The sequence below is a fragment of the Muntiacus reevesi genome, chromosome 1 (assembly GCF_963930625.1).
Source record: "Muntiacus reevesi chromosome 1, mMunRee1.1, whole genome shotgun sequence".
Classification (NCBI taxonomy): domain Eukaryota; kingdom Metazoa; phylum Chordata; class Mammalia; order Artiodactyla; family Cervidae; genus Muntiacus; species Muntiacus reevesi.
Genome location: NC_089249.1, coordinates 168,854,441 through 168,879,907, shown reverse-complemented (window position 1 = coordinate 168,879,907; position 25,467 = coordinate 168,854,441). Strand labels below are relative to the sequence as shown.

General features: G+C 34.5%; 1 protein-coding gene across 5 annotated transcripts in view; it reads left to right on the top strand.

The window, feature by feature from the left end:
* ZMYM4 (zinc finger MYM-type containing 4) overlaps nt 1-25,467 on the top strand; it is a 155,667-nt gene that overhangs the window by 42,230 nt on the left and 87,970 nt on the right. For all 5 annotated transcript variants that reach the window (XM_065916675.1, XM_065916680.1, XM_065916686.1 and 2 more), the window contains exon 2: nt 630-675. In XM_065916675.1, the coding sequence (XP_065772747.1) occupies nt 630-675 (46 nt within the window). The remainder of the gene's footprint in view (nt 1-629; nt 676-25,467) is intronic.

The window sequence follows — 25,467 nt, the reverse complement described above, 5'->3', positions numbered from 1 at the left end:
AAAGGTCTGAAATTACTTCATACTTGGCTCTGTTTCTGTCTTGGGCCCTAACATACTCAAAAGGGAACCATTCCTGTAATTTGGCTAACTTTCATGTAAAGAGCAGCAGATTTCTGGCTTTCGCCTGAGAGTAAATCCTATTGATGCGATTGTTCTGTTCAGTTTTGATTAGAAGTTTATCATAGTTCTAATAATAAGTGTTGTTAGTAAGTTCTCAGCAAATGTTGGCTGTGTTTTATTATTATTACAAATGTGTGATCTTTTGTGTTACGTGATAGAAAAGTGATTTTTGAAAAATAAGTAGCTTTTCTGAATCACTTTGTTGTAAACCTGAAATAGTGTAGATCAACTATACTTCAGTTTTTAAAAAACATTAAAAAACAGCTTTTTTAATAGGGAGAATATGTATATATTTCTTAATTTTTGGTTTGGAGGTTTTGGCCAGAGAACCCTTTCATCCATACTAAGTTTTTGTTTTAGAGTACTCTATTTAGTAGTGTTTTGTTTATATTGTTATGAATTTGTGTACTTTGGTTGAAGATTACAGCTCTTAAGGGCGGAAGAAAGGATGCTAAAAAGTATGAATGAAGAATGATAATAATGTTGCTTTTCTTTTTTTGCTTTTTCAGTTTGAGCAGAAAACTGGTGCAGTTTTTGATGAAATTGTAGAGAACTGTAAGTACCATTCTAAAAAAAAAAAAAAAAACCCCAAATAGTGGTGTCTTAGATAGTAAATATAAGTCTAGAGAAGGCATTTATTTATCTATAACAGTGATTAGTTAGGGCTAATTAATGTGATGGTCCAATTTGATTTGGTTTAGATCTTATCACACCCTCTTAGTATTTTGGTAAAGGTAATCTGACTTGTAAGAATCTTATTCTTTTCTTTAAATATTCTCCTAGTTACTACTATTTGAAATATAGCCATGGTTTGTGTATATGTGGATCGTATTGAATTTATCACTCAAACTTTGTTAACAGGGTCTCTTAATTCTCTCTCCATATTTTTTCCACTGTTACATGATTTTCTTAAAAGAAACTTTGTTTCTTAGATTATAAAAGTAATACATTCAATTTTATAATACAAAAATGAATAAAGCAGAAAGTAAAAACCTTTATCTTTACCATTCTCCAAAGAGAATCTGTTTTGAAAGTGTAATATATATCTTTCCAGACTTTTTTCTATGAATGTAGCTATATATCCTTATGGGATGGGTGGGAAGAATGTACTGTTCTTGCGTTTTTCATACAACCGCCTGGGCATCTTCTGTTAGTGTATATGGCCCATTTTGTCCTTTTTAGTGTGTACTTAGTAGTTTATTGTCTCACTGTACTATAAGTTAACCAGATTCCTTTTTTACATGTGTGTATATTATTTTCAACTTTTTACGGTTACAGTGTTAAGTATGCATTTCTATACACATTTTTGTCTACTTATTGAAGTGTTTTTATAGAATAAATTCCAAGAATAGAGTTTTTTCTTCCAATTTTATTGAGATATAATTGACATGTTTTGACTCATGTACATCATTAAATGATTACCACAATAAGTTTAGTGAATCTAAGAATAGAACTGATGACTCATCAAAGGATGTTCGTGCACTTGTTTATGATGGATAAATTTCATCACCTACAATTCCTAAGGCAAGGGAAATGTGCTTCTCTTTTGTTTTGTTTTCTGTTTGCCTTCACTAAAGGGATCTGTTAGTACCTTCTTTCTCTTTGGAATTAGTTTGTTAATATTTTTTGAGTGATAACAGTTCTTTAGACTACATATTGAAAAGTAACTAGCACTCCTGATCTTCAGTGGATTTAGTTATTAAATGTCCTTTTTGTTCCATGCAAGTTTCAAAAATAGACTTTTGCTCACTTATCTCAAGGAAAAAGATTTAGAAGTATACTGGGGTATTTCACAGAAATCAGGGAGGAGATAAAGAACACATTTCCTCCAGGGAACTCAGTGAAACGTGATCATGGGCCTGCTCTCTCTAGGACGGCCAGAAAGCGGTTATGCTGCAGTGACTTTTAGTCTTTCTGTTTATCCATTTTAGATTTTACGTTCCTACTAAAAAGGTTATAATTCGTCCAGCTGGTTTGCCTTTGAACCAGTCGCCTGTGGTTGGGGGAACTGGGTCAAAAAGTAAAACATGCTGTTAGAAGGTATCCCTCAGCCATTACGTCTCACTTTCAGCAAGTAATTTTTGATTTCCTGCTTCTGGATATGCCTTTACTCAAGTCTGTATACCAGAAATAGTAATTAATAACTAATCATAGCTTTCTAATGATGCTTTTGTTTGGATACTTTTTTTGTGAAAGATGTTGCAGCAACAACAATCTTAAAGCAGAAATCTTAAGGCAGTAATAAGCATGCTGCTATATGTGGGTCTTTACACACAACATTTGGAATTTATGTTTCTGGTGCAGGTGCTCTTTTTTGCTCCAGCCCTGCAAACATTTTTAGGCTAGGGGTTTGCAAGCAGGGAATTTTAAACCAAATGTTGAATGCAAATGGTGTGGTAAAGATTACTGTTTATCTCCCTCTTTCTGGTAGTTTATAATTAAGGGGCTATTGAAGGCAGAGAAGTAACTAGCTTGGAAGAGGAGGCTAGCCTGCCTCCATTATGGAGCTCAGGAACACAGACCTCTACATATAGAGAGAAGGGCAGACTGCTACATAAATGGTATTCAGGAAGTTTCTGATTCAAGAGACGGTCATTTGAGGCCTGCCATTTTGTCTTGATGTTGATGTCCAGAAAAATAGAAGATTCACTGTTTCTCAGGCAAGTGCCTCAAAATGTCTTGTGTAATACCAGACTTAACTGTGTGTTCATTGCCCAAGACCACTAGGATATGGAACTTCAAATATTTGTTTATAAATCAAGTTCAGCCTTTCTAGGGTGCAACCTTTTGGCAAACTATAGTGTCTGCTAATGTCACCCCATCAGTAAGGACTTTGGGAAATTTGGTTTAAACATGAAAAAAGTTAAATTGGCATTCCACATATATAGTGTTTTCAATGAAAGAGATTTAAAAGAAGAAAAACTTCAATATTTTATGCAAATCAGAAGAGAAAGTAGGGTTGTCCACCTTCTAGTTTGTCATTTGTCTGGAGAATTGTGCTGTCATTTTTTTAAGGTAACATGTTGATAGTGGAAATGACTGATGTATAACTCCTGTTCCTTTAACCATTGCTTCAGATTATTTATGTGCAGTTTGAAAGAAATTCAAAAATAATTTTTATTGACATAAAGTTTATTTGCAATGTTAATTTCTGCTATACAGCAAAGTGATTGCATTATACTTGTATATATATTTTCTTAATATTCATTTCCATTTATAGGATATTGATTATAGTTCCCTGTGTTATATAGTAGGACCTTGTTGTTGAGAGATTTTTTTAAAAATGCTTTTAGATAACTGCTTCTTTAAAACAAGGACGTTCATTAATTAAATGGCTCTAGGGTAACTACCAGGGAAGAATCCACCTGCCAGTGCAGTTTCAGTCCCTGCCTGGGTTGGGAGGATCTCCTGGAAAAGGAAATGGCCACCCACTCCATTATTCTTGCTTGGGAAATCCTATGGACAAAGGAACCTGATGGGCTACAGTCCATGGGGTTGCAAAAGTCAGACACAACTTGGCGACTAAACGATAACAAGAAAGATAACCACTTGGTTATTTACCAGTGGTTAATTTTCTTACTGATAGAATAAGTTCATTGACTGTAACAAACTTGACAACTTCACAGGAAAATAAGAGCATTGCTGAATTTTCATGTGCAGTCTTTGGATTAAAAAACTTCATATTGTTTTGATCACTTGCAGTATACCAGTTTATTTGTGAAAAACTTTACATGTATTACTTTTAAAAAATCTTGATCATTATATAACTGGTAGATTAGATTCAACCATGTGTTGATATAACAGAAACACAATAGAAACTTATTTTCCATATGAAAGAAGCCTAGATGAAAAAATGCTCTGGTCATCAGGAATACAGGGTGTTCCGGTTTTATCGCTTTCTTAGCAGATGGCTTTCATTCTCTGATGTTCTGAGATGCCTGCTGTTTCTTCAGCTTGTGATGGGTTAGGGAGGAAGGCAAAAAGGCCTACTTCTCAATGGAATCAGTCTCTTAAGGAACTTTCCTAGAAACTGTACATATATACATTGGTTTCCACTTCATTAGCCATCCTGATTTTGAAGAAAACTAGGATTGTCCTTTAGCTGTGCCTGTTGGTGTCAACAGTAAAATTAAGGATCTCTTAATGAAGAGAAAGGGAGTTGTTACCAAGTATGTAATCTCTGCCATAACAACCCTCTGGATGAAGATATTACAACAGTTTCTGTGTTACTAAGGAGGAAACTAAGGCTTAGAGACGTCATTTAAAGTTGTACAACCAGGATTTGAATGCAGGTTTATCTTAACTCCCAAGCTCCTCTAAGCTCCTCTTAAGTCTCTTGTTACCTATTTCTGAACTGCCCCCTAGTTCACTGGGATCACAGGTTTTGAATAGTGATTGTTATTTGGTAGAAATAAAGGAATATTTTGTAAAGTAATATAGAGATATTTTAACGAGTGTTAACCATGACAGGTTTTTGGAGTTGCCTATCAGCAGTGAAGAATCCACTTGCAATTCAGGAGACACAGGAGACATGGGTTCAATCCCTGGGTTGGGAAGATCCCCTGGAGGAGGGCATGGCAACCCACTCCAGTGTTCTTGTCTGGAGAATCCCCATGAGCAAAGGATCCTGGCAGGCTACAGTCCATAGAGTTGCAGAGTCAGGCACAACTGAAGTGCCTCTGCGCACACAGGAGTGTCAGTGTCGGTTTGTGTGTGAGTTACAAAACGTCTGTCGTATCAGTGCAGCTCAGTTTTTAAAAGGACCAATAAGTTGAGCAGTTTTTGTTTTTAAACCTTAGAGCTACATAAAAATTTCTGTTTATATGGCCTATTGCTGAGTATTGTTTTTGTCCTTCCAGCATTTGAAGGAATATCTTTATGAAATTGTTGAAATCAAAACCTAGAGTTGTCCTTAAAGATATAAACATGGGTATAAAACTGAGATGACTTTAACTTAAAACACCTCACCATTCTTAATAATTTTCTAGTTTATTAAATAGAAACATAGATTCATTTTGAATTAAGCATTGTATTAAGTTTTTGAACAAATGAAATGGACTAAACTAATTTTTGCTTTATTTTTGTGTTACTAAAAGGAATATGTATTTGAAAACAAGTTACACTTTTATTTCAAGATTGTTATCTTTAAAACTGAGTGGTGACAGGAAAACTTTGAGACTGAAAGGAAGACATGAGTTGTATATGAGTTTTAGTTTATGTTGATAACTAGTATAAAAGATTGGTAGAGTTGAAAGTATAAGATAAATGTTTAAATATAAGATGATTCAAATACAGGGTTCTCATCCATTTTCCAATGAAAAGATCACACTTAAGTTTTTAATATCTACAGTGTATATTGTCTTAGACATATAGATGAAAATCAGATGTCTGTTGATCATGTTAATTTAACTACTTGTTAATTTAAATATATACATCTTTAAACTTCATGTTAAGTAATATTAATTTAGAAAATGCTCCTTTTCTCACAATTATTTTGTGAAAGAATTTTAAGTACCTAACATGCATGTTTTAGAAATTTGACTTTGTTATCTCTAGTGTCACTTCTTCAATCAGTTACCAGTTTTCTAGAGCCTGCTGTCTATATTATTTGAGATAAAACATAGTTTGAATTTGCATTCTTATTACTGATAATGTTCTGCCTAACAGATCACCATAAACTTAGTGGTTTAAAATGACAATTTTATTATGCTTGTCGATCTGTGGCTCAGATATTCAGAAACGATACGTGTGAGATGTCTTGTTTTTGTTCCGCAGTGTCTTGGTTCTTGGCTAGAAAGATTTGAAAACTCAGTAGGGAGGATCTGGAAGTGTGTTGTGTATCACGGTTATCTTCATCTGCTGATGAACGTCTGATTTGCTTCTGTGTCTTAGCTATTGTGAATAGTGCTGCTATGAACATTGGTGTGCATATATCTTTTCAAATGAGTGTATCATCTTTCCTGGATATGTGTCCAGGAATGGGATTGCTGGATCATATAGTAACTTTGTAGTTTTTTAAGAAAACTTCAGACTGTTTTCTGTAGTGACTGTCTCAGTCTACATTACCACTAACAGTGTAAGAGGCTTCCTTTTCCTCCACGCTCTCTCCAGCATTTATTATTTGTGAACTTGTTGACGATGGCCATTCTGACCAGTGTGAGGTGTTACCTCATTATAGTTTTGATTTGCATTTTTCTGGTAATTAGCTATGCAGAACATCTCTTCATGTGCCTGTTGGCCATCTGGTATGTCTTTAGAGAAATGTCTATTTAGGTCTTATTCCCATTTTTTGGAGTGCATTGTTTTTTTGATACTGAGTTGTATGATGTGTTTGCTTATTTTGGAAATTAAGCCTTTGCCAGTCACATTGTTAGCAAATATTTTCTTCCATTCTGTAGGTAGGTTGTTTTTTTTTTTTTTTTTTTTTTTTTTTAATGGTTTTCCTTTGCTGTCCAAAAGCTTTTAAGTTTGGTTGCTGCTGCTGCTAAGTCACTTCAGTCATGTCCGACTCTGCGACCCCATAGACGGCAGCCCACCAGGCTCCCCTGTCCCTGGGATTCTCCAGGCAAGAACAATGAAGTGGGTTGCCATTTCCTTCTCCAATGCATGAAAGTGAAGTCACTCAGTCGTGTCCAGCTCTTCGTGACCCCACGGACTGCAGCTTACCAGGTTCCTCTGTTCATGGGATTTTCCAGGCAAGAGTACAGGAGTGGTTTGCCATTGCCTTCTCCATTTAAGTTTGGTTAGGTTCCATTTATTTTTGCTTTTACTTCTTTTACCTTGAGAGACTGATCTAAGAAAATTTTATGTCTGAGAATGGTTTGCTTATGTTCTCCTCTAGGAATTTAAGGTGTCATGTCTTATATTTAAGTTTTTAAGTCATTTTGAGATTATTTTGATGTCTGGTGTTAGGGAGTGGTCTAACTTCAGTGTGTCCAACTTGCCCAACACCACTTACTGGAAAGGCTGTCTTTTCTCCTTTGTTTATTCTTGCCTCCTTTGTTGAAGATTAATTGACTGTAGGAATGTGGGCACATTTCTGGCCTCTCCGCTTTGGTCTGTTGATCCATACATCTGTTTTTGTGCCAGTACCTTCATGTTTTGATTACTGTAGGTTTGCAATATTGTCTGAAGTCTGGAATGTTATTCCTCCACCTTTGTTCCTTTTCCTCTGAACTACTTTGGCAATTCTCAGTCTTGTGATTCTGTGTAAATTTTAGGATCATTTGTGAAAAATGTCATGGATAATTTGATAGGGATTGCATTAAATCAGTAGATCGTGGTATATAGTATGGCCATTTTAGCAATATTAATTCTTCAAATCTGATATCAATGTTTTAGAGTTTTCAGCATATGTCTTTTCAGCATATGTCTCCTTGGTTAGGTTTATTCTTATTTTGTTTTTTGTTTTTTTTTTTAAACAATTTTAAATGAGATTATTTTTAAACTTTCTGTTTGTGATTTCATTGTTAGTGTAAAGAAATGCAACAGATTTCTGTATATTGAACTGTGTCCTATTACCCTGCTGAATTCATTTATTCTAATTGTTTTTGTGTGGAATCTTTAGGGTTTTTTATATAGACTATTGTATCATCCACATACAGTGACAGTTTTACTTCTTCCCTTCCAATTTGGATATGTTTTCTTGTTCTTGTCTGATGGCTGTGGCTCGGATTTCCAGTACTATGTTGAAGAGAAGTGATGAGGGTGGACATGCTTATACTGGTCCAGAATTTAGCAGTAAGGCTTTTAGACTTTCACTGTGGGCTGTTACGTTGACTGTGGTTTTGTCATAAATAGCTTTTATTATGTTGAAATATGTTCCCTCTGCACCTGTTTTGGTTAGTTTTTATTATGAATGGATGTTGAATTTTATCTAATGCTTTTTTGCCTCTGTTGGCTTTTGTCTCTTCTTTTGTTGATGTGGGATATCACATTGATTTGCATATGTTGAACTGTCCTGTCCCTGGCGTGAATTCAACTTGCTCACGTTGTATGATCCTTCTTATATATTATTGAATTCTGTTTGCTAATATTTTGTTAAGATTTTTGTACTGTATTCATCATAGATACTGGCCTGTAATTTTCTTCTTTTGTATTTTTGTTTGGTTTTGGTATTCGGGTGTAGGTGGCTTCATAGAATGAGTTTGAGAGTATTCCCTCCTCTTCAGTCTTTTGAAAGAGTTGGAGAAGTATAGGTATGAGTTCTTTGTATGTTTGGTAGAATTCCCCAGTGAAGCCATACGGTCCTGGACTTCTGTTTGCAAGGAGTTGTTTTTTTTTTTTTTTTTCAATTACAAATTCTATTGCACTTCTAGAGATTGGTCTGTTCAGATAATCTATTTCTTACTCAGTTTTGGCAGGCTGTATCTTTCTAGAAACTTGTGTTGTTTTTCTAGGTTGTCATATACCTATTCATAGTAATTGCTTAGGATTTTTTGAGTTTCTTCTACATCATTTGTTATTGTTCCTCTTTGATTTCTTATTTTGATAATTTGAGTCAGCTCTCTTTTCTTCTCCTTGAGACTGGTCAGAGATTTGTCAATTTTGTTTATCCTTTCCAAATATCAGCTCTTGGTTTTATTGTTTTTTTTCCCTGTCTTTTAAAAAGTCTCTTATTTATTCCTCCCTGATTTTTATTATCTCCTTCTTTCTGTTGATACTAGGTTTTGTTTGTTCTTCTTTTTCTAACTCTTTTAGGTTGTAGGTTAGGTTGTTTATTTGAGATTTCTCTTTTTTGAAGAAGTCCTGTATTGCTATGAGCTTCCCTATTAGATCTGCTTCTGGTGCATCCTGGAGATTTTGTGTGGCTGTGTTTTTACTTTGCTTTGTTTTTGGCGGTGGTCTGTGGCATGCCTCTGCAGTGGAAGCGTGGAGTCCTAATCACTGTATCCCCAGGGAAGCCCCATATATGGTTGTGTTTTCATTGTCATTTATCTTGAGGTATTTTTTGATTTCTTCATTGAGGTCATTGTTGACTCATTATTTTTTAGTAGCATGTTGTTTTATCTCCATGTAATTTCTTTTGCTCCCTGTGATTGATTTCTAATTTCATGCCTTTGTGATCAGAGAAGATGCTTGAAATAATTCCTGGTCTCTTAAATTTGTTGAGGCTTATTTTGTGCCCTAGAATGTCATCTACTCTAGAGTGTTTCATGACCTATATGTGTTCTGGTTTTTTTGGATGTAATGTCCTACAGATATGAATTAAGTCTAACTGTTCTATCATTTAGAGTTTCTGTTGGCTTATTGGTTTTCAGTTTGAAAAATCTGTCCATTGATGTCACTGGGGTTTTAAAATCTCTACTATTGTTATGTTCCCATCAATTTCTCTTTTTATGTCTGTTAGTACAATATTTTATGTATTTAGGTGCTCCTATATTAAGTGATCCTTTTGTCATTATATAGTGTCCTTCTTTGTCTACCTTTATGACGTTTATTTTAAAATCATTTTTTTCTGAATGTTGCTATCACTTTCTTGTCATTTCCATTTATATGAAATACCTTTTCCATCCCCTCACTTTCAATCTGTTCATGTCTTTTGCTCTAAAGTGAGTCTCTTGTAGGCAGTATAACTATCCGTTCTTGTTTTATTATCCATTCAGCCATTATGTGTCTTTTGATTGCAGCTTTTACTCCATTGACATTTATAATTGTTATTGATAAATATGTATTTATTGCCATTTTTCCTTGCCTGTCTATATAGTTGTTAACCACATTTTCATTATTGATCAGTATATTGTTTGGTTTTGCTTATTTATGAATTTTGTATTATTTTTGAATCATTCTGTATGTTCCACTTTGTTTTTTCGTTGTAGTTGGTATTTGTCTGTATTCATTGTTTAGCGCTCATTCATCACTGATGTATAGTAATTCATTATTAATGCTCACCCTAATAATTTCTGTTTATTTATTTTTAATTGTGGTAAAAAACACATAATGCAGAATTTACCATCTTAATAATTTTTAAGTGTACAGTTTTGTAATATTAAGTACATTCACATTTTTGTGCAACAAATCTCTGGAACTATTTTGTCTTGCAAAACTGAAATTTCTATACCCACTGAACAAAAATACCCTCTCCTCTTAAGGTTTATACGTGTTGTAACATGTATTAGGGTTTCCTTCCTTTTTAAGAATGAGTAATATACTGTTGTATGGATAATACTACATTTTGTTTATTTGTTTACCTATTGATGGGCATTTGGGTTGCTTCTGCCTCTTGGTCTATGTGAGTAATGCTGCAAATACCACCTTTTGATATGCTTATTGGCCATTTGTCTTCTGGCAGAAATGTGTTTTTCAAGTCCTTTGACCATTTTTGAATTTTTATTCTTACTGTTGATTTATGAGTTCTTTATGTATTCTGGATATTATTCCTTATCAGATGTATAATTTGCAAATACTTTCTTCCATTCCATGTGTTGCCCTTTTACTCTGTTGATAGTTTCTTTGGATGTGCAGAAGTTTTAAAAATTGCTTGTCCCATTTGTTTATTTTTGCTTTTGTTGCCTGTGCTTTTGATGTCATATACAAAAATTTATTGCCTAATCCAGTGTCATGGAAGTTTTTTCCTGTGTTTTCTATTGGGAGTTACATACTTTTAGATCTTCTGGTAAAATATATCACAAATTCAATATCTACTTTACCATTTATAGACTTTTTGATGTTTCTGGTTTTTCCATTGCTAGTCTTTCCTCTGTGAACATCCTTGTATGTCTTCTGATTCATATAAAAAAGTATCATGTATGGAATTCATGTAAAATCTATTATGGTGAGTCTCTGTCAAGAAACAAGGTTATAATCTTTTGGTTTAGGTCAGGAATTGGCTAACTTTTTCTCTAAAAGACCAGATAATAAATATTTTAGACATTATGCCATCTCTGTTGCAGCCTATTCAACTCTGTCTTTTCAGCATGAAAGCAACCATAGACAGTACATGAAGAGATTTGTGTTTGTTTCCAATGAAACTTTATTGACATTGAATTTTGAATTTAGCATTATATGTGTTTTTTTTGTTTTTTAACTGTTTAAAAATGTGAAAATCATTCTTAGCTCATGGGTTATGTAGATAGGACACAGGTGGCTTTTGGATTTAGTATGCAGACATAATTTACATACCCCTGGTCTAGAGTGTATATGGAAGATTATTTGCTCAGGCATTGGATATGTACATTCTCAACTTACTAGAACTGCAAAATTTACTATTTTCATTTGTTTATATTTCTGCCATTGTTTAGAGTTTTGGTCACTATGCATCTGGACAACACTTATTACTAGCATTAAATATTTTGTAATTATACTAGGTATAACATGGAATTCATTTTTAAAATGTTTATATTTAACTGATTAATAATTTAGTTGAATATTTTTTCACGTTTTTGGCTGTTTCTGGTTCCTCTACTGCAAAATCTGTTGCCCACTTGCTGTTGCATTGCTGACCTTTTATTAACTGCATTGTAGGAGTTCTCTAAATATCCTAAAGAAGAAACTTGTCAGTTATAAATATGAAAAATAAATTTTCCTAACTCATGACTTGACCTAATAAGTCTTTGCATAAGCAGAAATTAATTTTAATATATCTGAATGATAATAAATAGAGTCTTTTCCTTTATGACTTGATTTTTAAAAAATTTTTATTTAGGTAAACCTTTTCTAGACTGACATCAGAAAGCTATTTCATGTTGTTTCCTAAAACCTTCATTGGTTTTACCTTTAACACATAGCTCTTTGAATTCTCATAGAGTTAACTGTTTTAACTGTTTCATGGTTTGGGTTAGGGAACTAGTTTATTTCTTGCCATAATAGTAACAAATTATCTCATTATCAATCATCAAATACTGTTTTCTTCACACAGTTACTTGAAAAACTATTCTGTAGTATATATCTGTTGCGGTCCTTTAATGGACCAGAAGCTGGTGGTCTGCAGTCGATGATAAGAAAGTGAAAGAGAGAAAGAAGCTGGTACTCCCTGGTTTATGCAGAGAACCAATAAGACCCTAGAACAGGGCTTGTACCGATCACGAAGGCACAGGGCGCCCTCTCGAGGGGATCTTGAAAGCCCGGGCAGGAGCATGAGCTCGGCGGGTTTCTACGCTTCAGAGATTTAGCTGGAGGGGGAGGGAGAGAGAAAGACAGACATGGGGACCCAAGCTCTGATGGAGCAAAGGTGCTTTAATGATCTTTCTGTGAATATATATAGACTGTTGTACAAGGAATTTCTTTCGACAGTGATAAAGATCAGAAAATCAAAGGTACAGCAGCCGTTACAAGGGAACAAGGGATTAACAATGGTCATAGGGTCAGGAGACAATCCATGTCTCAAGAAAGAGGACTAAGACTAAGCAGTTTTGTGTAAGGAGAATGTTTACTGAAGAAGATTGGTGCATGTCTCATCCTATGACCTCAGTCCTGGGAGCGGCGTGCTGTTCCACTTGTTTCTGTTGCCAGAAACTGATAAGGAGCAGAGGATTTATGAGAAATAGCATGTAGGAATCCTCCTGTTGAACTTTCCCTGACAATTCCCCCTTATTTATTTATTATATTTGTAAAAAGGGTCCTGACCATTTGAGTTTATTCAGTTTTAGCAATTTTTGTATAAAAGCAACAGTAAATAACAAATATAATTGTCAAGACAGTCACCAAAGTTAACAGTTCCAGATTCGATGTTTTGAGTAATGTTCTAAAACCATCCGGGTGGGTTTAGCCAAGATAATTGATCAGCTAGTTGTTTAGCTAAAGTTTTCAAATTAGTGGAAGAGGGCAGATTTTTAGAAAAGGTTTCAAAGATTTCTTTTTGTAATATTTGTACATTCAGAGAGGCATTATTATGTATGTTTTATAAATGAAATTTGATTTGTTCCCAGTTGTAGGCACTATGATTGAATTGAACAGGAGTAACACAAAATTGAGTAGAATTCCAATCATTTTTCAGTACCACCTGTTTTTGTACATTTGTTAATTGATCTCCAACCCATTTGATGGCTGTTTTTAGTTCCTGTATTTCATCTTGAACATCCTCATCTATCTGAGCCTGAGTGGCCCACATAGTATGAGCGTCTTTAGTCTAATTTTGGATAAAATTATATGTTTGAATTGAGGTTTCTAAAGTAATGCCAGCGATGGCAACAGTGGTGCAAATAGCTATTAATCCCAAAATGCCAAGAATCAGCCATCCAATGAATCATTTAGATCGCCAGAGCAGTTTAGTAAGTAACTGGGAAGCAAGTCCAGCCATGGGACCTTCTTCCCAGGGCTGCTGGAGATTTATTGGTAACCACAGACTATATCGAGATCGAAGAATCAAAAGGGATTCTTTTCTTTTTTTAAATTTTATTTATTTATTTTTCCATTTATTTTTATTAGTTGGAGGCTAATTACTTTACAATATTGTAGTGATTTTTGCCATACATTGACATGGATTTACATGGGCTCCCCATCCCGATTCCCCCTCCCACCTCCCTCCCATCCCATCCCTCTGGGTCTTCCCAGTGCACCAGCCCTGAGCACTCGTCTCATGCATCCAACCTGGGCTGGTGATCTGTTTCACCCTTGGTAGTATACTTGTTTCAATGCTATTCTCTCTGAACATCCCACCCTCACCTTCTCAGACAGAGTCTAAAAGTCTGTTCTGTACATCTGTGTCTCTTTTTCTGTTTTGCATATAGGGTTATCGTTACCATCTTTTTAAATTCATATATATGGGATTCATTTCTTAAGGGAACAGAAGAGTTAAGACAAGTGTATAATTTGCCATTTATACAAGTTATGGAACATAAAGTCTTATTGAATTGTAAACTCCCTATAGCTAGAACAAAAGGAAGGGGAACACAAGCTTCTATGAAATATGATTGATTATAACTAAGGAAATAGTTACTATGACTACGATTGGTCCCTGTGAAATGTCCAGTCTAAGTTCCAAGTTCTTCGGTGCTTGCAGCAAGTTTCCAGATGTCCCATTGTTTAGGCCCAGTCTGTTTCTCAAGGACGATTCGAGGATGAGGGGGGCCATTCCAAGAAGGCACCCAAGAAGTCCTTTGTCATGCTAATGATCCATTGTAGTGTTAGTAACCGTCTCATAGTCACATATAGTGCTGTTAATATCATCTGAGCAGTTAGATAACCATATACCATGGGGTCTCCAATCAACAATGGTGTAACTGCCCATAAACATTAACTTCCCTGATTTAGCCTGACATTTATCTCAATAAATAGGAGTATATTTAAAGTCTTTTTAAGTAAACCCCTTACATTCTAACTTTTGTCCTTTTCCTAGAGTTCTGGTTAGTATTGACATGGCTTTCATAAAAGGACAGGGCAGTAAACAGTGCAAGCAATGTGTGTTAAGTTCCTTTTTGGAGGCAGGACGAAAGCCCATGTTTGTCGACTAACATTAATACATAATTTTATTGGGCCCATGCATAAAGGAAGGATTTCATAGCCTAGAGAAATGTTAATTAGTCTTCTTTCTTCCTCAGGATGAGAGGGCCCCTCCAAGTTCCAAGGAGGGGGCATATGTGTTGAGTCATTAGTGGATACGATTGGTCCTGTATCTGTCCATTCTACAACCTACAGTAAAAGGGGGGTTAGGTATATAAGCCCAATAAGTGTGATCAGTCAAGTCAGCCTGAGTGGGGGAAGCAAAAGCAAGCAAAGCAAGCGTAGCGATAAAACTATTTTCAGGATTCTGAGGCATTCCCTGTTGAGAAGTCAGATTTTCAGCTTGATTAGTAAGGGTTTTTATTTGTCCCCAAGTAGAGAGATCATAAGGTCGATGACGTCGAGTGCAGCGTTTTTTGGAAGTTTTTAAAGCTGCCATGGCTTGTATTGGAATTTCTTCCTCTTGGGGTTTTTGTTGTTTCGCCTCTAGTTTGAATGCTGGGGTCCCCCTTAGGTTGAATCTTCCAAAGAGGAAGCCTTGTGAGTTTGTTGGATCCATCTGGAGAAATACAAGCATACCCCTTTCCCTGTAAGATTGGTTTCTTAGATTCCCATTTATTAGTTAACCTGTCTTGGTACCAAATGGGCAGAGGAAGGGAGGTGTCCTTTAATGCCTCGAAATGTTTTTCTGCTTTTGTCAAAATACCTCCTTGTGGTAAGTTTAAAAAATTTAAAACAAATAAAGCTATATTAACAGTAGTTATAGGCTTAAAGAATATATTGCATTGGGATCTAGTAAAGTCTGTTCTGGATAAGGAAGATGAAAATGTTAATGTGTATTTCCCCTTTTTAAATTTTTTTTATTGGTAGTTTCAGTGTGTGATGTGTTTATTTAAGTATGTCTTGTGTTTGTGGATTGTAAGGAATGTCTGTAATCTGTTTAATAGAGAATGAATATAAAAATTGTTTGAACTGTCTAGAAGTAGGGGCCATTGTCTGTTTTTATAGAATTAGGTGTTCTCATTATTGTAAAGTAAGGTAACAGGTGGGTTATAACATGTCGTGTAGCTTCACCTCGGAGAGGTGTGGCCCATATAAAAGAAGCATTTGTATCGACTGAGACATGTAAGAAGGAAGAGGAAGAAAGTTCAGGGCAATGAGTTATATCCATTTGCCATAAAAGTCTCTTCCATTTGTCATAAACCTTTTTTATACTTTTGTATTCATCATTCTATTTGTTATTCCTTATACCTTTTTGTTAAAAACATACATCTTACAAAAAATACATCTTATTTTTCTTTAGCAACAATGAAGTGTCTTGTATATTAGCATTTTATAGATTGGTGAATATATTTATTATATTTATAATGTATTTTATATATATATAAATATTTATATATATATATTAATAGTCTAAAATCTCTTTAGTTTTCTGTAAGAAAAACTTTGTAAGAGGAAGTTAGTGTTTGGTAATTAAGATTTTAAGATTTTAAAATCTTATTTTATTTGGAAATGATTTAGCTATTTAATAAACTTTTATCATTTACTTTAGTAGAACTCTAGAAATTTAAGTTATTCCAATCCTAAGAGATTATTTTAGATAGACATTTTTAAAATATAATTATTTTTAATAGTTTATCTAAAAGTTTTCATCTCATATATATATAAAGTGTTACTTTTTTGTTGACAAATTTAGTTTGCCTTAAACCTAGGCTTAATAAAAGTATTATACAATATTGATGATTTAAGACATGTCTTAATTAGATTAGCAAACAAACATTATATTTAATATTGAATATTTTTAAGTTCATGTGAACCTGAATTTAAATAGAGCTCATTTATAAATTAATTTCATATTATCCAAAAATAAAGACATACATTGAGATATAGATAGATTTAGATAGACAGAGAGACATAGTTTTCTGTTTGAAATTTAAAATATCCTTTTGTCCTATCTTGGTTTTTTTTTTTTTTTTCTTTATTTTTTGAGTTTTACCATTTTGTTTATGGTTTGAATCCCACATAGAGTGGGCTTTGTATCCTAAGGACATGATAAAAGTTAATTTTAGGTTTTTTTCTTAGACCTGTTTTTGTTTGCTAGGCAGAATTGGAGCTCCAAAAAAGTATTTTAACAAGTCAACATTTTCCTAATTGCATGTGTAAGAAGGACTGGTTTTGTAATTTCAAAGATTTTATTTTAATCAGTTTTTTCTGGAGTCTTAAAGAACATCATGGCCATTCAGTGTCAAAAATGTCATTTCTCTTTGTTGTAGTCACATATATCATTAATGATATGTGCATGAGGGAATTGCTGTCACATTGGGTGTAAAGCCTTGGCTACAAAATTTTGACAAATAGTAGGACTGTTAAGCATACCTTGAGGTAACATAGTCTATTGAAATCTTTTGAGGCCCGATGTGATAAGAAAAGGAAGAGAAAAAGTAAATCTCTCTCGGTCTAAAGGGTGTAAAGGTATATTAAAAAAGCAATCTTGTAAATCAATAATTATGTGCCAGTTTTGAGGAATAGTAGTAGGTGATGGGATCCCTGGTTGCAATCCACCCATAGGTTTAGTAAATGTATTAACTTTTCTCTGGTCTGTTAAGAGACGCCATTTGTTAGATTTCTTTTTTATAACAAAAATAGAGTTCCAAGGAGAGAAAGATTCCTCAATATGTTTCAGTTCTAATTGTGTGTCTATAAGTTCTTTAGTAGCCTGTAATTTTTCTTTTGTAAGGGGCCATTGGTCTGTCCAAATAGGTTCGTCATTCTTCCAAGTTATTCTGATAATTGTTTTGTTAAATGAGCAGTGGCCCCTAGGAAAAGTGTGGAATATCTGAGTTTGCCACCGCATAAGTAAGTCCCTTTCTATTAGATTAAGGGGTTCATCTATCATATAAGGTCTTAATGTTGTAGGCTGGCCTTTTGGTCGCTCATGTGGGTATATTTGAACATTTTGATATATTTCTTGTACTTTGGTTTGAGAAATTCCTGCAGTTTGGCAAGAGATTTTTTTGTATAGGCCAGGATTTGGGCCATAAGTGTTTGGAAATAATAGTAATATCAGATCCAGTGTCAAGGAGTCCAGAAAATCTCTTACCATTAATTTTGATATTTATATTTGGTCGGACATATTCAGATACCAATGATGTCCATAAGGATTGTTTTTAATCTGTACTGCCAAATCTGCCTGTCAGTACATCATTAGAGGAGTTAATAGAAATGTAAGGCAAAAGAAGTAATTGAGCAATTTTGTCCCTCTTTTTGAATTGCCATAGGAATCTGAGATGACATCATGATTTGAATTTCTCCTTTATATTCTGAATTAATTAGTCCAGGGTGAACAGTAATTCCTTTAGAAGTCAAACTGGATCAGACCGAAGGTTTGTTGGGGGCAGGGGCCCAAAAAGTCTGGTAGGTATTCTAAAAGGGACTGCTTGAGGGTAAAGGAGAAAATCATTTAGGGCTGGTATATTGATGGCAGCATTGCTGGATGTTGAGGGTTTGAGGGAAAAGATGGAATTTGCCCCTGGCTTTTGCTGAAGAGGACCTGGGGGTTCCCCTGCTTAAGAGTTTTCTGGAATAGGTTTTTCTTCAATATCAAATTTAGATTTACAATCTTTTTGGCCCAGTGCATTCCTTTACGGCAGTGAGGGCAGATTTTTGGAGGTCTTTTCTTAGCCTTCTTAGGGCAGTCCCTTTTTAAATGGTTCTTATCTCCACATGTAAAACATCCTTCATTTTCCTTTCTCAAGGCGGTAACCATTGTTTCAGCTAGCATTTGCATCTTTTGAGTTTCTGATCCTAGATTGCGACAAGCCTTCAAATAATCAATAGTTCCAGTCTCACGAATTGGAGCGATAGCCTTTTGACATTTCTGATTTGCATTCTCATAAGCAGGTGATTTCTCTAGCTGTTTTTTGGTTTTTTCTCCAATTATAGTATGGGAAATAGCAGTTTGTAATCTAGCTAAAAAATCAGCATAATTTTCATTAGGTCCTTGTAATATTTTAATGTAGCTACTGGTAGGCTCTCCTTGAGGAGTAATTCGATCCTAAGCTTAAAGGGCCGTTGTTTTTAATTGTTCATGTAACAAGGGAGGGCTTTGTATTTGAGCTTCTATGGCATCAAATTTTCCAGTGTCAGTTAACATTTCAAAATTTGGTTTTGGGGAGTGCCAGCTCGAGCATTCTTGTTAGTGTGATCTCTGGCTATATCATGAAACCACATTGTCCATTGAAGATATTCTCTTGGTTTAAGGAGAACTTTTACTAAAATTTGCCAATCATAAGGAATAAAATTTTTAATAGAAGATGTCGTAGTGTTAGAAGTTCTTTAGTGAAAGGTGAATGAAGGCCATACATAGTTATACCCTTTTTCATTTATTGTATGTGAGAAAAATCAGTGTCTTCATATTGAGGTATTAGTTGTCTTTGAACATTAACATTTTTTTAACATAGGAAAGGCAAAAAGATCATTGGCCTCAGAGACTTGAGATTGTAAAGCCAGCAATTTAGAGTGCCTCTGTTGCAAAGGAGAGTGAGTAAATGTTGATTTTTTGCAAATATGAGTCTGTGTTAAGGACTTATCATTATTATCTAAAAAAGTATTGCCAGTTTTGGTGTCAAGAGGTGTCTCAGGAGAGTCGTCGTCAGAATTATTAGGTTCCAGCAAAGGAGAGACTTTTGGAGTTGTGCCTGTTGGCAGAGGAGGAGCATTTGGAGCAGATGGGGTAGGATTGGTAGGAAATTTTTGAAATATTTTATGTTGTTTTAATTGGGCCTTTTGTAAAGTTTCATCATGTAATTTATATTCATGTTTTGTCTGTTGTCGAATTTCGGGAGGGCTAGAATTACCTTGAAATGGCAGAATTACAGCTTTAATGAGAGCTCATAGGGGCCAGAAATCAATTGGAATATTTTTTCTCTGTCTGGCAGCTTGTTCAACATTTTCTTTGACCTGGTGCTAAATATCTAAATCAAACTATCTTTATCAGGGAACCAAGGATTACATTCAACCAGTGTTTAAAGGCAAGCCTCTATTCGTTGGCACGAAACCAAAAGTCCCTGAGCTTTAAACAAACGGTGAAGTAAGGTAGAGAAATGATGGACCTTTCCAGCCGTTTAACCCATGTCTTAGTACTTACCGACCTCAGTAGGCCCTGAGGCATTCTGTCCGAAATGCCACATATACCAGGTCCCTGTTCGGGCGCCACTTGTTGCGGTCCTTTAATGGACTGGAACCTGGTGGTCCGCAGTCGACGATAAGAAAGTGAAAGAAAGAAAGAAGCTGATACTACCTGGTTTATGCAGAGAACCAATAAGACCCTAGAACAGGGCTTGTACCGATCACGAAGGCACAGGGCGCCCTCTCGAGGGGATCTTGAAAGCCCAGGCAGGAGAATGAGCTCCGTGGGTTTCTACACTCCAGATAATTAGTTGGAGGGAGAGAGAGAGAAAGAAAGAAAGACATGGGGACCCAAGCTCTGATGGAGAAAAGGTGCTTTAATGATCTTTCTGTGAATATATATATAGGCTGTTGTACAAGGAATTTCTTTAGACAATGATGAAGATCAGAAAATCAAAGGTACAGCAACTGTTACCAAGGGAAGAAGGGATTAACAATGGTCATAGGGTCAGAGGCAATCCATATCTCAAGAAAGAGGACTAAGACTAAGCAGTTTTGTCGTAAGGAGAATGTTTACTGAAGGAGATTCGTGCATGTCTCATCCTATGACCTCAGTCCTGGGAGCGGCATGCTGTTCCACTCGTTTCTGTTGCCAGAAACTGATAAGAAACAGGGTTTATGGGAAACACCACGTAGGAATCCTCTTGTTAAACATTCCCTGACATATACCTATGGGCTTTCCCACACATTTTCCAATGGAATTTTAATTTCTGTGCCAAGTTCTTTTAATTAATTTAGCTTTGCAATAAGTCTTGTTTGATAACCTGATAGTTCACATATCCTTGAAATTTTTTCTTCAGGAATGTCTCACCTATTCTTGTTACTGTTCATTTTAGAAATACTTTACCAAGTATCTAACAAAACAAAATCGTAAGAGCAGAATTTTGATGGACTGTTTTTTGATTCTGTGGATCAACAGAGAATTGGCATGTTTATGATATTGACTGACTGTGAACTTTGTGTGTCTTTTTATTTATTGAAATCTTTATCGCCTTTCAATAAAATTTTATAACCTACAAAGATTATCTTGTAAGCTTTTTATATTTTAGCATTTAAGTTTTACTTAATTTGATATTTATTTTTGGATGCAGGATAAGATTGGGGTACAGTTTTTTCAGATGAGTTACTAATTGTGGTAACATATGTTATATAACTTATCTTTTCATCTAAATAGTTGATATTCATCAGTGAACTCAATTTGCACTACTGAGATGTATTTAAGTCATATATATGTGGGAATCTTTTTCTGAATTTCTTTTACATTTGTTAACATTTACATAGTAATATTTTTCATAAACATATTAATTGCTATATTATCTTCACTGATTTTATTCATAGTATATATTATTTTAAGAAATATTTTAATACTGTATTTTTTTGGATTTGAGGTATTGGCATTTTTGTGCTCTATCAAGCTAGTGTCTTAGTTTTAATATTTGTTACTTTAAAGCTTTTCTTTAGGCTCTTCATCCACTAAATTTTAATATGATTTATTGACTATCCAAAAATAGTCTTTTGGAATTCTGACTGAAAATGTATACATTTATATGTTATTTGTGGGGAGAATCAATATTTTATTTCTGTTCAGAAACAAACTAGATTTTAATACAGATTTTGATTTATGCCATTTACTTAATTTTTATTGTTGCTTTCAAGTAATTGTATTGTGTTTTTCTTCTATCATTTGTTTTTAAATATCTTATTTTTGAGTCCAGTTAAGTATAATAGTTCTCATATTTTATCATTTAGGGATAATTATTGTTGGTTTCGGTCACATTTGCTAAGGCTTTATTACATTAAAAACTTCCATTTTACAAGGAATGGCTGAAGAATATTTATATATTACTGGACTTAATTTGCTAATATTTCATTAAGGATTTTTTCTGACAGACTTTGTGTATAGCTGGAGTTATATCTTCATTAAATGTTTTATAGAATTCACAGGAAAACCACCTTGGCTTAGAGATTTTTTGGTGTGAGGATTTTTGTTTTTGAAAGGCATACATTTCCCATTTGTTTTTAAATTTTGAGCATAATTGTTTTCCAAAATATTTTTGATGTCAGTTGTAGAACTTCTCCCCACGAAACCACAGTTCCTGACCCTGAAATGCGACTCTTTTCTGTGAGAATGAATGCGCCTCCAAGGGACCTGGCACATCATGCATTTTTCACAAGGCTGTGCAAGTACTAATAAATCAATCCTTGTGAGATTAAATATGCATTTGGTATGCACTTTAATTTTCCTAGGTATACAGAATACTCTTTCAGCTTTGTCCTTTAATACTAAAGGAAAGGAGAAAACCTATACATGAGTACTAAAAAAGTCTGATCTCCAGAAATCAAAACAGTATCAAATAACAGTTGTCCTTCAGAACCAAATATGTGACTGTTAGTGATTTTTTTTTTTCTTTCTCATTCTTTCTTTTGAAAGTGAAAGTCACTCAGTTGTGTCTGACTTTTGCGACTTCATGCTCTGTAGCCTGCCAGGCTCCCCTGTCTGTGGAATTTTACAGGCAAGAATACTGGAGTGGGTTGCCATTTCCTACCCTGTGGTGTGAGGTTTTAAGTTATGAATTCAAATTTTTCAATAAATAAAGAATTATTTATATATTATATTTACTGTTGCGTCAGGTTTGTTATGTTTTCAAGTAGTTTGTTCGTTTCACTTAACTGGTCTTTTCCTTTTAGGTTATAATTATTTTAAAAATGGGAAGGAGGGACTTCCCTGGTAGTCCAGTGACTAAAACTCTGCCTTTCAATGCAGGCAGTGCGGGTTCAATCGCTGCTCAGGGTGCTAGGATTCCACATGCCTAGGGGCCCAAAAACCAAAACATAAACAGAACCATATTGTATAACAAATTCAAAAATACATAGAAAAGCTGGTTCCCATCAATAAAATCTTTCTAAAAAATAAGTGGAAGTAGGATGGATACTTTGCTGACAAAGGTCTGTCTAGTCAAAGCTATGGTTTTCCAGTAGTCGTGTATGGATGTGAGTTGGACCATAAAGAAAACTGAGTGCTGAAGAATTGACGCTTTTGAATTGTAGTGTTGGAAGACTTCTGAGAGTCTGTTGGACTGCAAGGAAATCAAATCAGTCAGTCCTAAAGGAAATCTGTCCTGAATATTCATTGGAAGGACTGATGCAGGAGTTGAAGCTCCACTACTTTGGCCACTTGACGTGAAGAACTGACTCACTGGAAAAGACCCTGATGCTGGGAAAGATTGAAGGCAGGAGGAGAAAGGGACAACAGAGGATGAGGTGGTTGGATGGCATCTCCAACTCGAGTTTGAGCAGGCTTCTGGAGTAGGTGATGGACAGGAAGCCTGGCATGCTGCAGTCATGGGGTCGCAAAGAGTTGAACACGATTGAATGAGCTGAAGGATGGATAGTGGCAACTATTTATGGTTTTAATTTACATTTCCATGCTGACTAATGATTTCACTTGACAGCGTGTGTTATGCCTTTCTTAAAATGTTCCTTTGTAAAGTGTCCCAAGTCTTTGCCCATTTTTTGAATTGTTGGTTTGTCTTCTGTTATAGTGTTGTAAGGGTTTTTTACATATTCTGGATACGAATCTTTTGTTTTACAGATGATTAGATAGAAATAGATGTGGATATATCTGTCTCCATCTATTCAAGTATTCTGTGGCTGATGTTTTCATTATCTCTGTGGTGTCTTTTGTAAAGCACAAGTTTTAATTTTGATGAAATTCCATGAAGTTCCATTTTTTGTTGTTCAGTCACTCAGTCCTGTTCAACTTTGTGACCCCATGGACTGCAGCTCGCCAGGCTTCTCTGTCCTTCACCATCTCCCGGAGTTTGCTCAAACTCATGTCCATTGAGTCGGTGATACCACCCAACCATCTTGCCCTCTGTCATCCTCTTCTCCTCCTGCCTTCAGTCTTTCCCAGCATCAGGGTCTTTTCCAATGAGTCCGCTCATTGCATAAGGTGGCTAAAGTATTGGAGCTTTAGCATCGGTCCTTCCAATAAATATTCAGGGTTGATTTCCTTTAGGATTGACTGGTTTGATCTCCTTGCTGTCTAAGGGATTCTTCTCCAACACCGCAGTTTGAAAGCATCAATTCTTCAGCACTCCGCTTTCTTTATGGTTCAACTCCTACATCCATACATGACTACTGGAATAAATCATAGCTTTAACTATATGGACCTTTGCTGGCAAAGTGATGTCTCTGCTTTTTAATATGCTGTCTAGGTTGGTCATAGCTTTTCTTCCAAAGAACAAGTGTCTTGTAATTTCATGACTGCAGTCAGTCACCATCTGCAGTGATTTTGGAGCCCAAGAAAATAATCTTTTTTCTGATTGATTTATTTTGATATTTTTTTTGAAGATTAAATGTTCTGTATGTTTGGTTTTATTTTGGACTCGTACTGTTCCAAGGATCTATATGTCTTTCCTTATGTTAGTACCACACTGTATTAATTACTTTAGTTTTATATTAGATGACATATTCTAAGCCATTTTTTTCAAAAGTTGTTTTTCCTATTCCAGATCTTTTCCTTTTTCATGCAGTTTCTTAGAAACACCTTGTCATTTTCTATTAAAAAAAACTTACTGGGATTTTGATGGGGATTCTCATCTATAGATGAGTTTGGGGAGAATTGACATCTAAAAGAGTTTTCCCGTTCATGAATGTGATGTGTCTTTTAAAAAATTTATTTTAAAAAAAATTAAAAATAAATAAATAAAAATTTTATTTAGATCATCTTTCCTTTTAGCAGAGTTTTGTAGTTTTTAAGTACAAGTCTTATGCATATTTTGTTATCCCTGTACATTTAAAATTTCTTGTGCTATTGTAAATGAAATTTTAAACATTATATTTGCTAATGTATAATTTACATATAAGATGTACTATATCATGAAATCATTTTTAACTTTTACTTCAAAATAACTACAGACTTATAAAACAGTAGTATAAGTCATCCATCTCTTCTTAAAATTTGCTTTGTCTATTTAACTCCTTTGTATTTACACAGATATTTTAGAATCAGCATGTAAAGGTGTATAGATAAACCTTTGGCTATTTGATTAGAATTGCATTAAATTTATGGATTAATTTGGAGGAGAATTGACATCTTAAATATATCCATGAGCATGGCATATTTCTCAGTTTATTTAGTTCTTCTTTAAATCTGTAAATAGTAAATTATTAAATTTCTAAATAACCTTTTATAGTTTTAGTCTATAGATTTTGCATGTATTTAAGAAATTAGCATTCCTGTTTTTCTTTTGGTCTTTTCAATATTTTGCCTCAATTTTGTGTGTATGTGGATAAACTACGGGACAGTTTTCCCCTATACTAGCTAATTTTTCTTTTCCAAGTCAGTTAATAACAGTCCATTCTTCCCTTACCAATTTGAAATTTAATATTTCTATTTTTTATGCTATTGTAATGATTAAAAATTTTTTTTAAATTTTCCAGTTGATCTTTATTGTCTTTGTAGATACCTTTTCAGGTTGAGGACTTTCTCTTCTCTGTATTTGTGAAAAGATTTTTTTCATGAATGACTATTTTGTCAAATGGTTTCTTTTCATATGCTGAAATGATCATGTTTTATTCTTTACTGTGTTAATGTGGTGAGTTGATTTTTGAATCTTAAACCCACCTTGCATTTGTGATATAAATTGTACTTTGTCATGATCTATTGTTTGTTTTATGTCTTTTAAAATCCAATTTGCTAGTATTTTAAGTATTCTGATTTTTAAGCACCTATATTTATGAAGGATATTGGTATGTAGTTTTTTTTTTTTGGTCACA